Genomic DNA, 15469 nt, shown 5'->3' on the forward strand with positions numbered 1-15469 from the left:
TTACTGATAAGCGGTACCTACCCTTATCAGCTGATATCACTTAAGATATTTTCCGGAATATTTATAAAAATCGGTCAAACCATTTCTGTGAAGCTTGATTACAAATATCGTGAATTCGTGACATAAATTTTACATCTGAGAGAATTTTATAAATCATCACAAAATCAACTTACCCAAATATAAAGCCAACATAATCATCATCTATCTGTGAATCAACGAAGAACGTTCCTTCAAAGTCGACACCACCGAAATTATCGAAGCCCACAGCCAAACCCGGGTCAGAGTTTAGTGTTTGTATAATTTCTGCTCCTTCGTTAGCTATTTCCCAATTTGGGTCCTGTTGGGATGTGCCTTCTGGGTCTAAACGTACTGTCATATAGTTTCTGGGAAATATATTAACATTAGTAAAGAAAAATCCATTATTTTGACTGCAAAGTTAATTTGAATGTAAAACTTCTACATTCGTGTTCAGGATTTTTTTTTTTGTAAGATTTTAGTAGGATTTTTTTATATCTGTGGTATTTGGTACGTACCACTTAAGTGCAAAATGGTGATTTTTGAGTATGAGCGTTTGAAAGTTTTCACGGTTGCTACCCTGTTGCTACAGATCGGAATAAACACTTGAGTAAAACAAATTTATGATATTTAAATGTCTATTAGGTTCAAGTTTTGAACACTTACAAAAAAAATAAAAAAAATGTTCTAGTTCAAGAGTAATTGTTAGTTAACATGTTTGTACCAAAAGAAAAAAATGTGAAAATGATGTGAAAATGTCTAAAACGTGTGTACTTAAGTGGATTAGAGCATATTTATTTGTACTCTTAATTAATATTTATTCCTATTTTTACCTTAATGGAAAGGATTTTTCATTTTTTTTTTTCGATGGAGACATAAACAGACATTAAAAAACCAAATATTATGGGGAAACGTCTTCCATACAAATAGATTTAACCATACAAAAACGAATAGGAGTGTGATTTGCCACAAATAAGTACTCATAAAAAAGCCAGGAAATATTGTGATTTTCGTGCAATATGCAATTCTCTGATACTCCCTCTACAAAGTAAAATCCTAAAAGTAGTGTGTGTGTGTGTGTGTGTGTGGTTCAGAAGTCACGGTAGTTCGCTTGCCTGCCGTGCTAGATGCTGCGGGATCGATCCCATCAACTGACATGTACCAATGTGTCTTTTTCGGATGCATAAGTAGATTCTCTAATAACAGATACATCTTCTATAACAAGAAAACATCATCATTTCTAATCACAGGAAAACATCGTGATGGCAACCGGGATTTTGGTCTGAAATCACCAACCAGCAGTGAGCAAGCGTGGTGATTACTGCTCATGCCTTCTCCTTGTGAGAAGATGCCCTTACCCTGGAAATAGTTACGAGCTGGATCAAGTCAAATAAAATTTGTTTGTAAAACGTACCACTACAACATTCATTCATAGTCACTGTCACTGAAAGTCATAAGATTGTTTCTAGTCGGACCATGAGACAATGATTTGAAATAATCATCATAAATTTGATCACTTATTGGCTGGGAGATCTAAGAGATCTTTGGATTTCAGAGCATCGATATTGATAGGCTCATTAGGCCAATGGCAAAGCCACTTCGGAGACTTCTCCCTTTTCTCAGTTCTCTTAAACCAGAAATGCAGAAACTCTTCATTTTCTCTCAAAGAGTATTTAAAATCTACGTCATTAGACTTTTCATACGTCAACCAGAAAATACAGTTCTAACCAAATGTAGTTTTGTCTGTCTGAAAATGGAAAGAAGTCAGAGTCATTCATTAATTTTACATCATGGCGATTGCTGGTCATTTTCATTTATCTCGGGGAACGGAGATGGTGCTGTTTATTTTTTGAATGAATCTTTCAATATCTGCTTAACAGGCAAGATATTATACCGTTTTTGACCTGGACAACACTGAATATAAAATAAGCTACTCTACTTCTTCTGCCAAACCGTTAATAAAATGCCATAAGCATGAAGTGATTTCATCCGCACCTCTTTGAGCTATTCCTTCATACATGATAACATAATGGAATGTTCGTTTAGTAGTAACTTTGCGGATTTTTAAATTAAAAGTCCAAAGTTTCTTTTTTAAAAGGCTACAGATGCAGTTCAATTTAGAATCTGTAAACAAACAGCTTTTATCTTTTAGTTTCATAGTGAAATGTTGCCTTATGCTCCGATTTTTCTAAATTTATTCTAATCTGACACGAAAGAATGAATTTGAAGAGACAAAGAATCAAACCTTGTGCATGTAGGTATCGTTACTTGGCTTTTTAAACGTTTACCAATCTTTAAATCGATTTAAAGATTGGTAAACGTTTCTGAACACACTAAGTCTAAGAGATCTTGCATCACATGCATGTTTCTTTATAGATAATAGGCTTCAGACCTAATGTCTGAAGATTTAAATTATGTGCCAAATAACGTTATATTTAAGTAAGGGAGAAGACCTGTTAAGTTCACAAATAATTTTATTTGATTTGATACAAATAAGTTAAGTGATGATAATAATAATTCAAGTTTGGTCTAATTATGTTAAGTGCTCTTACGTTGTAAATGACTGTTCGTTGATTGAGTATTCGTTTTACAAGTCTATGTTAAGTTATATTAATATATTTGTATCAAATAAAAATATTTTTTTTGTACGTAAGTAAGGTTTTGATACAACCTATTTGAGGTATTTCTACTATCAGTAGGCTTATGTGACATAGACCAAACGAAAGAGGACGTTTTTATCAGTATAGATGGCCAGAAAACAAAAAATGGCCATTTTTGCACTTACGAGGTATAAAACACCACAGATATTTATTAGCAAAATCTCCAATAAGTCTGTTTATTTCGAGAAAATGAAGAAAATGCTATCCTTTGGTTAGTCTTACCTGAAGTCTGTACGGAATATCTTCGAGTTGTTTGGACAGTTATCCAGATCATTTGTGACTTTATCACCATCATTGTCATTATCACACACATCACCAATTCCATCACCTATAAAAAAATAATTAACCTTCATTAGAATAATTGTATGTTTACTCTCCTATTATAGTTTCGTATGTTTTTCAGATTATTATGAATTTTCTAAACATCAGAAAATTTTCAAATCTAAACAAATTCATGAACATTTTAATTCAAACTTTAAATTAAATTGTGAAATAGCTATTTGTGAAAATTTAATTATTTTATTATTATTGTTCTTCTTTATCACAAGAAATTAATTATCAATGTTTTTTATTATTCTACGATCATTTTCCTTTGTGACAAGATGAAATTTCATTATTTCCATTATTCACCAAGTATCAAAAATTTAAATTTCCTCACCATTAGTATCAAGTTGGTCAGGATTATGTACCAACGGACAGTTATCTTCCAAGTTAGGTATTCCATCACCATCGATGTCATCATCACACGCGTCTCCCTTGCCATCACCATCCACGTCTTGTTGATCACTGTTCGCTAGATTGGGACAATTGTCCAGACCATCTTGGATTCCATCTCTAAAAGGATAATAAGCTATTTTGAAATTTTCTGGGATAGAAGTGGCAAAAACAGTATGCGTTTTTCCAATGATTGACTGACCAGTTGGCTTGGTTGGTAGTGACCCTGCTTTCCAAGCCAGAGGTCGTGGGTTCTTAGTTGGAACGCTTCCGCGACGTGAGTAAATTTTTCTAAGATAATTTTTTTATTAAATTCCCCTTATAAAACATAGTCAAGACTATATATCCTTTTTTTTAATATTTATTTATTTATATACTCACTGGTCTCTCGGGTATTGGTTGGAATTCTTCCGCTACGTGTGAAGTCCTGTCCTGAAATACTCACTGGTCTCTCGGGTATTGGTTGGAATTCTTCCGCGACGTGTGGAAATTGTCCTGAAATATTTATGTATATACTCACTGGTCCCTATCCACGTCGCTATCGCACGCATCGCCCACATTGTCCCTGTCCGCGTCGTCCTGTGCGGGGTTGCGCACACGCGGACAGTTGTCGCACACGTCACCGATGTAGTCACTGTCCATGTCCTCTTGTAGGGGATTGTATACGCGCGGACAGTTGTCGTTCTCGTTTGGTATACCTGTACACATAATAACTGGTTGCTTATTTGGGAATACATATGTAAATAAAGCTCGACTGTCGCTTATAGAGGTACTAGCTTACCGCCCGCGGCTTCGCCCGCTTGCTCTAAAACGATTTGAAATTTAAACTATCCTATCTCTCAAGTTGGATCGAACTGCATATGGTGTACGAATTTTATTATAATCGGTTAAGTGGTTTAGGAGTCCATTGAAGACAAACATTGTGACACGAGATTTATATATATTAAGATATATAAGTAGCAGTCTCACTTACAGAGGTCCATGAGGGAAAAACGACTCTCTCTTACAGAGGTTTCTGTTTCTCGCTAATAGAGGTTTTGGGAGCTTAAAATTACGGGTCCTCGCTATTACTCTCATTTATAGAGTTCTCACTTACCCAGGTTTGACTGTATATAAAAATGAAACCCGTTTTCCTTGGTCACGGTATCACGCGTGAACGGGTGGACCGGTTTCGATAATTATTTTTTATTATATTCCTTGAGGATGATTTTTACGTAGAGAAAACGTAAATATGTACCACGGGCGAATTTCACACAACTAGCCCGCGAGCCACATTCGCGAGCAAAACTACACGGATGAAAAGGACCACGCATGAAACCTATTCGAAATAGAAACAGAATTAACGCGCCACCACTTAATCTAATAATTCATTCAAATTACATTTATTTGCAAGAATACAGTTACATTTATTTAAATATGACCACAAAATTTCTTTTGAACTGACCATATAGCTGTTTTTTTTTTTTTGTAATTTAGCTTTTTTTTTTAAATCTCGACTTATTGATCACTATTTTCATTAAAAAAAAATTATGTGTTAGCCTACCATCATTATCCATATCCGGGTCACACACATCCCCCAGCCCGTCCCGGTCCGCGTCCTCTTGTCCCGGGTTGAACTTGCGCGGACAGTTGTCACAAGCATCTCCTCGCTTGTCACTGCGGTCCTCGTCCCGGTCCAGTTGGTCCGGGTTCGCAATTAGGGGGCAATTGTCCTGTTTTGATTTATTATTGTCTAAGAAAGGATCTCAAAATTGTGTTTCTTTCATTACATTTTCAATAGAAACAAGTAGATAAACAAACATATTTCCTTAAAAAACATCAAATCAGTGTCATTGAAGCCAAAATTTTTGTATTCTTATGTAATTTGCATTTAATAAATAACGAAATCTCGGAAAGTTTGCGACTTAACATCATTCCCATCTATACAGATTAAAAAAAAGTATTTTTTATATTTTTGGCGATAAGAAATCCATTTTCAGGTCCATCACATCACATTCCATATAATCATTACATGTGCAGAGGTTCACAAACACTCACAGGTATATTAGGTATTCCATCCCCATCCGCGTCCGGATCGCACGAGTCTCCAAGTCCATCCTGATCCGCATCCTCTTGTCCGGAGTTAGACACTTCCGGACAGTTATCCGCAGCACAGTGCCGTTCGGAACACGGCAGCTGGTGATCTGGATATCCGTCCAAATCACGGTCCGGACCGCACACTGTGCCGTTACCCGCCCAACCAGTCTGAAATACGATTATATAATTTCATAAACAATGTAATGCCCTGCCCTGCCCCTGCCCCTGCCCTGCCCCTGCCCCTGCCCTGCCCCTGCCCTGCCCCTGCCCTGCCCCTGCCCTGCCCCTGCCTGCCCCTGCTCCAGTCCTGCCCCTGTCCTGCCCCTGTCCTGCCGCTGCCCTGCCCCTACCCTGCCATTGCCCTACCCCTGCCCCTGCCCTGCCCCAGCCCTGGCCCTGCCCTGCCCCTGCCCCTGCCCTGCCCCTCCCATGCCCCTGACCTGCCCCTGCCCTGCCCTGCCCCTCCCATGGCCCTGCCCTGCCCCTCCCATGGCCCTGCCCTGCCCCCGACCTGCCCCTGCCCTGCCCCTGACTTGCCCTTCCCTGCCCCTGCCCTGCCCCTGCCCCTGCCCTGCCCCTGCCCTGCCCCTCCCATGGCCCTGCCCTGCCCCTGACCTGCCCCTGACTTGCCCCTGACTTGCATTTCCCTGCCCCTTCCCTGCCCCTGACTTGCCCTTCCCTGCCCCTGCCCTACCCCTGCCCTGCCCCTGCCCTGCACCTGCCCTGGCCCCTGCCCTGCCCCTGGCCTGCCCCTGGCCTGCCCCTGGCCTGCCCTTGACCTGCCCCAGACCTGCCCCGGACTTGCCCCTGGCTTGCCCCTGGCCTGCCCCTTCCCTGCCCCTGACTTGCCCTTCCCTGCCCCTGCCCTGCCCCTGGCCTGCTCCTGACCTGCCCCTGACCTGCTCCTGACCTGCCCCAGACCTGCCCCTGACTTGCCCTTCCCTGCCCCTGGCCTGCCCCTTCATAAACAATATAATGCCCTGCCCTGCCCCTGCCCTGCCCCAGCCCCTGTCCTGCCCCTGTCCTGCCCCTGGCCTGCCCCTTCATAAACAATATAATGCCCTGCCCTGCCCCTGCCCTGCCCCAGCCCCTGTCCTGCCCCTGTCCTGCCCCTGTCCTGCCGCTGCCCTGCCCCTACCCTGCCATTGCCCTACCCCTGCCCCTGACCTGCTCCTGACCTGCCCCAGACCTGCCCCTGACTTGCCCCTTACTTGCCCTTCCCTGCCCCTGACCTGCCCCTGACATGCCCCTGACCTGCCCCTGACATGCCCCTGACTTGCCCTGGCCTGCCCCTGACCTGCCCCTGGCCTGCCCCTGACCTGCCCCTGACATGCCCCTGCCCCTGCCCTGCCCCTGCCCTGCCCCTGCCCTGCCCTGCCCCTGCCCTGCCCTACCCCTGCCCTGCCCCTGTCCTGCCCCTCCCCTGCCCCTGCCCTGCCCCTGCTCTGCCCCTGCCCTGCCCCTGCCCTGCCCCTGCCCCTACCCCTGCCCTGCGTCTGCCCTGCCCCGCGGTACGTATTTAACTCGATGCGCAAAACGTTATCTAACACAGATATTGTTTTATTGGCTTTGGATCGTTAGACCTACCCGTCTCTGAACTTATTTACACCTTGCGGTGCATTTACATCAAACGAACATAGAGCGAGAGCCTGTGGCGAGAGCTGTGGCAAGAGCATTCTTTCGACCTTTTAACGAAACTGGAAACTGGAAACGAAAAATCACATTCAGTGTTGTTCAGTAGGTATTAACTATTATTACATTGCCTTTTCGAACGCACTAAGAACAACGAAAGAATGCTCTACGCCCGTTTACACTAAAACAATTTGACATAGTGGGGCTAGAAATGGAACATTCCCTCGTTTAATGTAAACGCACCGTTATACAATTACATAATAATATTATAGAACACTATCTATTAATGCATAAAATCTGTTCAGTATTTGAGTTAATCACAATATGGTCGCAGATAAATATGCTTTATGCCATTACTTATAGTTTAATGTCTAAGAAAGTACGACAAAGCTAATCTAGAAGTATAATAATGAAAGTGAAAACAAGCCTGTGCCCTAGGATTGCTTCTTTGTCATAAGAATAGTTGTTATTCCGACGAACCAATGTTTTTCAGGCCATAATTTTTTTATCTGCAAACAAAATAGGAGCCAAATCGTTTGAACATTGTTTGACAACAAGTCAAAGATGTTTCGTAGTGAATTATTTCCACGTACCGCGCATACGCACGCCTGCCCGAAGCCGCACACTGCGTTGTACCGGCGGCAGCGCGCGGGGTCGCAGCGCCGCACTAGCTCACCCGCGTCGATGCACGGACGGGATGTGTTCACGTAGAAGTGACCGCCACATGGGACGCATGTGAACGAACCCTGGGGTCAAAATATTGTTTAAGTCTTGGTTTAAGTCAACTATTAAGAACTGTCAAACGGTTTTAAAATAAGAGGTATAGATGAAAAATTGAAAATGATAAGCAGAGATGGAAAATTGTAAATAAAGTGAGCAGAGATAAGAAGTAGTGAACAGAAATGAAAAATAGTACTAACACAGAAATTAAAATAGCACATAGACAAAACAAATAAATAAGGATGGAAAATTATAAAGATGAAAAAGAAAAGATCGACACGATTCCTAAAACACCCATAAACGTTCATAACATAAACACACAAAAAAATCTTACTCACAGGCGTGTTAACACACAGTCTCCCCCTAGGGCACGGTTCCCTCCCCGCACACTCGTCCACGTCCACGCAATGCTCCCGTCTCCTCTCGTCCCCCGCGCCCCGCCACCCCGCACTCCCCTCGAACCCGGGGGGACAAGCACCACAGATGAACCCACCGTCCACATTACGACAGGATACCATTTCATCGCAGGGACGTATTAGATCGCATTCGTCCATGTCCACGCAGGTGTAGCCTAAACATTACGTTTCGATTAAAGACCGAAATCGCTCAGAGAGCGACAATTAGCTCATAACATGTCGTGGTCACAGTAAAACATCCGTCAAAGTCGAAAGTACTTTTAAGCTAATGATTATTTTAGAAAAAGATGTATTGTTCATTATTTATTTCAAACCCAGTATAAACGATTACCTTCATTGTATTCGATTCTTACTCCACTTGTTTCTCATCAAATTCAGTTTTGAATATTCTCAATATTATGTAAAACATCATGGTTCAATGTTCAATGAACAGTCCACTAGGGCAATACGTGCGGGCTTTGTTTCATTAGCTAGATAACTCAGTTTAAACCTAGCTTTCCCAAATTTCTCGGAATAATTAACTTTTAGTTTCAAATTGTTTAACTAAATTAAGCCCTTGGTGCTCTCATACTTCGTGGAATGGGCTTGTAGGTCAATGTAAGATCGTAATGAAAATTAGATTGTGAATAAAGATTTGACCGAAACTCAGAATTGCTACAGAAAAGGGCTACAAAAGACGTTAATCCATACTAATATTATAAATGCGAAAGTAACTCTGTCTGTCTGTCTGTCTGTTACTCAATCACGCCTAAACTACTGAACCAATTTGCATGAAATTTGGTATGGAGATATTTTGATACCCGAGAAAGGACATAGGCTACTTTTTATCCCGGGTAAATGACGCAATCCCGGAAATCCCACGGGAACGGGAACTATGCGGGTTTTTCTTTGACTGCGCGGGCGAAGCCGCGGGCGGAAACCTAGTAAAATATAAAATATAATATCTATAAATAAAAGAAATATATTGAGAACAAAAACATATTATAAGTATATTTTACTATAGACAAAATTAATATGGGACAAGATTTCTTATGATTATCATAATTAAGGGTCAATATTTCTGCCTGATGTACCTAGATGTCAAAAACCAACTCTGTCTCCTTCGATGACTGAATTTTCAAGCTAGCATTTTTTCCTAATCCTAATACTCCTGAAAACTAGGTCAACAGAACGATACCAATAAAAAAATGTACATTTAAACACAATTTTCTCAAAAAAACTAAAGTTCTACGTATTAGCACAGTATTAGGTACACACATTGACTACGTTTTAGCCAAATTCTTTTTTGACGTGACAACGTCTTATAATTCGATAGAGCCGGTTGCACGCACGAAAAAACATGACTCATGCGGCGTTACCTCGCACTGAGGCGTTCCATGTAAGGCTTGAAGTGCAAAGGAGAGCGCGGAACGAGCGACAAAGAAGCACAATCGGACGTTGTCACGTTCAACTATCGTCAGTAAACCGACTTTACAGACAACCAATTTTTTTATTAAACTTACCATTCCACTCATACCCTTTAGGACAGCCTTCACACTCATAGTAAGGACTAGAACTACTAGGAGTGCATCGTCTATCACCACAAGGTCGTCTAGACTCGCAGATGTGTTGGCACCTTTGCCCATCTCCTAGATATCCTGTGGGACAGGATCCACAACGTGGACCAGATGAGGTTTCCTGGCATTCTACGCCTGAAAGAAATATTAAATATTCATAGAAATATTTCCTTTTGTCTTAGAATAATCCTTTTTTAATATTTTATCTGACCAATAATTGAAACGTAGTTATGACGTCACAAAATGGTGCGATCGAATCGATCCTACTTTTAGTAGGATCATAATATTATTTCCACTATTATATGAATTTCATTACAATGCAATTAAAATAAAGATAATAAACAATGATACATTGATACCTTGGAAACAAGAGATCTGCCTGCAAGAAATTCTTTCACATTCTTCCCCGTTCCCAGTAAAGCCAGCAGGACATGAGCCACAACGATAGCTTCCATCAGGCATATCATTACATTGGACACCTGCAAAATACAATAACAGACATTTAAAATATTCTGTCCATAAATTATTTCACCACCAACAATTGCCAAATGTTGAAATAATATTGCTTTCAGCTAGCGAAAAGTGTAGTAGGTACAGCTTTTAAATAGGTATCTACTCGTAAAATAATGTCTACAAGCAAACTTTAAAAGTTCACCTATAAAACATAAATTTACAAAAATATTAGTTACGAAAGTTATGTATTTCTTGCCACTTTTTTTAAACTCAGCGCTCAATTACTAGCATATTTTATGAACAGCTGACAAGTTCTTTATCGTCATAAATAAAATTCTTGTGTCTCAGTGTTAAATGCCATACTCCTCGATAACGGCTTGACCGATTTTTATGAAATTTTATATGCATATTCGCTTAATCTGACAATAGGTCGTAGGTAAACTAATTTTAAACCTCAAAGTGATAAGGGTAAGGCAAACGTTTTCCGGGTCAGCTAGTATAATATAAAAGAGAGTGTCTATCAAACAAATCCTAAAGAAAAAAGGTAATAAGGGTGCGTTTTCAGAGATGAGCTATTCGACTGATACTAAGCTATGTAGCGGTGTAAGATGCGCTATGAAGATGCGCTGCCGACAAAGATGCGCAGCTCGAGCTATGTGATGTTTCGATACTACACATAGCTACACTACTCTATATTCCCAACATGCATGCATCCATAGCATACAACTACAGCACACATATTATTTTTCAGATCAAAAACAAATTCTAGTTGAATCCGTTTCCAGTACTAAGCTAAATATGCATAAATTTATTTGATGCATGGATATCAAATGCATCCACAGCAACGTTGTAAAAATCTCCGGTGGAAAAGCATCCTAATACCTTAGAATACATTATATTATATAACTCAGTTTATATATGTATTCTAATCCATAGTATACTCACGTCCACCAAAACAAGGGTTAGCACTGCACGCCGTTCGACAGGTCTGTCCGTCACTCGTCTGTCGCCCGGGACAGCGCTCGCAGCGGTAGCCACGATCCGTGTCGACACAATATTCAGCTGTTGTGTATAAAAATGATATGAACATGAACTTAAATAATATATGAAGAAAATACAAACATTTTTTTACACATTTGCATTTTTATTTTACCACATACTGACCCCGACCATAATATAGGTACAATATTATATCCTGAATAATTTAGGTACCTAGTAGTAAAAAAATATTTACTCTAAAATGATGATTATAATTCTACAACTACAGAAACGATATTGATTTCTTCTAGGTTACTAATGCTATAGATATTATTCCCCTTTATTTAACCCAGTAGAACCGAAGAGAGTGACGATTCTAAACCTACCCAAATAATGAATATGATGAATCGCACTTCATTTGATATTTGCATAAACTGGATTCGATGAGAACAAAAATCCGTTTTATATAAAAGTAACTCTGAATAAAATTTACTCTTAGTCGTGTCTAATTAGAATCATTTAAACCGTTATTCGATAACATTAATTAAGCAAAGCTCTTAGTCTGTGTTCTAAGTTCTAGCAGCCCTCAAGGTTCAACCTTCACAACGAGATATTTATTATTTTAATTTGTCCTTAGGAATTAGTAAATGCAAAATATTATACGCAACTATTAACCCATATATTTATCTTGCCGTAAGCCGCGTTTACTGTTTATCCGATATAAACTTAAGCTTAAGTTATCATATTCGATTGTTAATAGTTGTATGTCCGAAATTTAAATTATACTTATAACTACTAAATATTGCAATTTATTCAACTTTACTAAAATACTTTCAGTGTGTTTGTAGAAGATCAGTAATAATACAATCATTTTAAAATATCATATTAAATAAATAATCTTATAAAAGATTAAAATTAACATTTCTATTCGAACAACAACATGCTGGTTACGCAATATACGAAATTACGAAAGTTTCGAAGACAAAGCTTCCGGCACGCTGGGCTCTTTATTTTGTGGTATGGATAAGACTGCGCAAACTATGGAAAGATTCAAAGACTGCAACATGTTTCACTTCTACCTATCCACACAAATTCCAGTTCTTATTATCACTGTGTTAATTGTCATATTCTTATAAACAGTTTTACCGTTTTTTTTTTACATAGAGATAATATGTACTTTTTTATGAAATTGTGTACATATACCTAACTACATTCGAAAGAAAATGTGATTTTAACTATTTTTCATGGCATGGGCCAAGACTTTAGTGACTAGCAGAACAACATCTACCAGGTCAGCTAGTAATCATTCATTTGTTTAATTTACGGTAACGTTGTATAACCGCTTTAACTCCTATAAAATATTGAAAAGATTTTCTCAACTTTGCACATTGAGTGCAGTTTTAGTTGGTATCTAAAATACAATAAAGTACCCCTAGGCGACGCCGGGATATGCAGGTAGTATCCTAAAACTTCTATCAATTACAATATACTTACACTGTGAGCATCTTCCTCTAGTACATGTAACTGGTCTGCATCTCTTCCCATCTCCCTCCATGCCTTGAGGACAAGCACCACATTGCACACCAGTCGCCGTATTCCGACATTCCACGCCTAGTATGGAATATTTTTCCACTCAAACATAAATCCAACTAGACTTCGATAGGAAGTGCTTTTGAATCATCAATATACAGAAAAAGGGTATTTGCCATGCTATTACAATTACAAAAATTATAGCCAGAACAGCTTTATTAAAGAGAAAGTCTGTGTAAATGAAATATGCGATGTGCAATCTTTTAATGAATAAAATGTTTACTTTATACCTATGAATACTAAACAGTAATCGACTCAGCTTATATGATGTACACTCTTATTTAATTGTATTGGTATTAATAATTCGATATTACCTGTTCAAGTGAACGAATGCATTCATTTCATAAAAAATGCTTTTGCTTTATTTTTTTTTTTATATTTATCAGTATACTGTGTACATATTTGTAGCTACTATCCAATTAGAGACAGAGAATTTTATAAATTATTATGTTTATAAAGTATTTGTTCCTTTCTAAGATCTTCTAGTAAGTGGCAAGGTGTTCCAAATGTCTTCAGCATTTTCATCCAACGTTTTACTTTCGTTTCCATAAATGAAAACCAAGTTCCAATCTGAATTAATTACACATAATCCAACAACAAAATCTAATCCCGCGTTGTATAACGCCAATTCAAATAAACTTTGAAATAATTTAACTTTTGCTTCATTTAACATTCAAACAGAGTTTCTCGTAGTCCCACGAATTAATTAAGAAACATGAAATGTTATTATTTTCCCGCTACCTTTAAAAGGTACTGCCAAGGCCAATCAAGCAACTGGATTCGAACACGTGGGCGACACTAGAAACTCTGTTTCTTATAAATTGTTAGAAAGGGCATAAATAAAACGCGCTTCTGTTACGTAAAATTTAATTAAACCCACACTAGTTGCTTGATTTACCTTAAACATACAATAGAATGAAATGAAATGAGAACTTAATTAGTAATACGAATTTGGGTGAATGTTTCATATTTTCATGCAAATTTGAGGATTTGGAAAAAACAGCAGTTTTTAGGAAGATAATTTAAATCTAGGAGACGGGCAGACGTGGTTATGGAATTTCTTCTTCAATTTGAAGGCTTAATATAAGGTGGCGATACCTTAAATTAAGCCTTCCTTAACTTTATAATACCAACGAGAAATAAGATTTGATTTAATTTTTATGTCTGAACGTCTCGTCTTTTGCAATAAATGAAATTTTCATCCAGAAAACATTATGGATCAGAAGGTTAAGAAGGTACTTCTAAACATAAAAAATACCGATCACATAGGCTGATCTACTTCTTGGTAAAAAAAACGTTTAATCCTGGTACAAAATCAGTTTACTAAGAAAAATCCAATGAACATTTTTTATGATTCTTTTCCTCAACGCTTACGCGTGCTTTAATTATAAGTGACCAGCCCACCCTATATTTAATTGGGTTTGGGACGTGATAAACTTACAAGTTTCTTTCGGGATTTTCCAATTAAAATTATTTGAATTACATTATGAAAATGATTATGAAAGCTTTCAGTTTATAGTATCAAAACATTAACTAAGGAATGGATATATAAAGAACATCTATTGTTAGATTTAATCGTATGAAGCTAAGAGCATTCTATGATATAAATAACTCATAAGATGCAGTTATTTTAAATGCAATCACACACGAAGATGCTGTCTAATAAACGTAGTTTCTAAGAGAAAATGTTAAACTTGAGAAAAATTAACTAGTAAAATATAAATCATTCAGAAAAGGGAAATTATCTCAGAATATTTAAAAACAAGCATGTTAAAGTATTTGATAAGACTCCAAATTAAGTTAAAGAAGAAGAAAAGACTGGGTTTGAGAAAAATGGACGACGTATCAAAAATTATATCAAAATAAATTTAATATAAAGGGAAATTACGGAATAAAACATGAAAACAAGAGTATCACTCTACAGAAAAAACACACTTATCGTATCGGAAAATCTATCAAAATAAAAGTGAAGAAAATGAATTCATATGTTATGAAATCGGTAGTTAATATAACTAGGGTAGGTGAAGATGGAGGGAAACGAATCAAAAATATTAAATTAAAAAAAATCAAGAATAAAATGAATGAACGGTTAAACACATATTATTATCAAGGGGAAAAGACACTTATAAGAAGCTATAATGTATAAAGAAGAAATCGCACTAAATTAATATTAAGAAATGAATGAAAAATATGAATTAGTAGTTAATATAACCAGGGTAACATGAAGAGCCAGAGCATCGTTCAACAGGAACAGCAGTATTGGCGCGATTACAACACGCGCGCATTTGGTTCCGTAGACCATCTATCAGACCCTTTTGGTCACCTAGCTCTCGGCGTAAGTGTTCTATGGTTTGACGAAGGAGTTTTAATTGGCGGATAACTTCGTCTGAAAAAAATGGCAAAATTAAAGATAACTATCATATTTCATCAAAAAGAACACAAAAATAAAACGAATATACAAATATTTGTATGCCCTTAAACACCCCTGTTTTAAGTTAAATTAAAAAATATGTACTCAGAATTTTCTTATAAAGGTAAATTTTCGTTTTAAACCCTTAATTAATGAAACAAGAACAAGATAACAATATTTATTATTTCCAAAATTATATGCTGACTATTCGTTAATTAAATGAAAGATAAATTAGATTTTTTTTAAGCC

The 15469-nt window shown here is 38.1% G+C and overlaps 1 protein-coding gene across 2 annotated transcripts in view; it reads right to left on the reverse strand.

Annotated features, from left to right (window-relative positions):
• LOC123698880 (cartilage oligomeric matrix protein) overlaps positions 1–15469 on the reverse strand; it is a 39080-nt gene that overhangs the window by 4444 nt on the left and 19167 nt on the right. For both annotated transcript variants that reach the window (XM_045645691.1, XM_045645692.1), the window contains exons 6-18: positions 15023–15196; positions 12715–12831; positions 11188–11304; positions 10149–10268; positions 9736–9924; positions 8156–8388; positions 7691–7843; positions 5427–5633; positions 4933–5101; positions 3910–4087; positions 3334–3509; positions 2898–3003; positions 174–383 (exon numbers count right to left, since the gene is read on the reverse strand). In XM_045645691.1, the coding sequence (XP_045501647.1) occupies positions 174–383; positions 2898–3003; positions 3334–3509; positions 3910–4087; positions 4933–5101; positions 5427–5633; positions 7691–7843; positions 8156–8388; positions 9736–9924; positions 10149–10268; positions 11188–11304; positions 12715–12831; positions 15023–15196 (2149 nt within the window). The remainder of the gene's footprint in view (positions 1–173; positions 384–2897; positions 3004–3333; positions 3510–3909; positions 4088–4932; positions 5102–5426; positions 5634–7690; positions 7844–8155; positions 8389–9735; positions 9925–10148; positions 10269–11187; positions 11305–12714; positions 12832–15022; positions 15197–15469) is intronic.

This window comes from Colias croceus, chromosome 17 (genome assembly GCF_905220415.1).
Source record: "Colias croceus chromosome 17, ilColCroc2.1".
Classification (NCBI taxonomy): domain Eukaryota; kingdom Metazoa; phylum Arthropoda; class Insecta; order Lepidoptera; family Pieridae; genus Colias; species Colias croceus.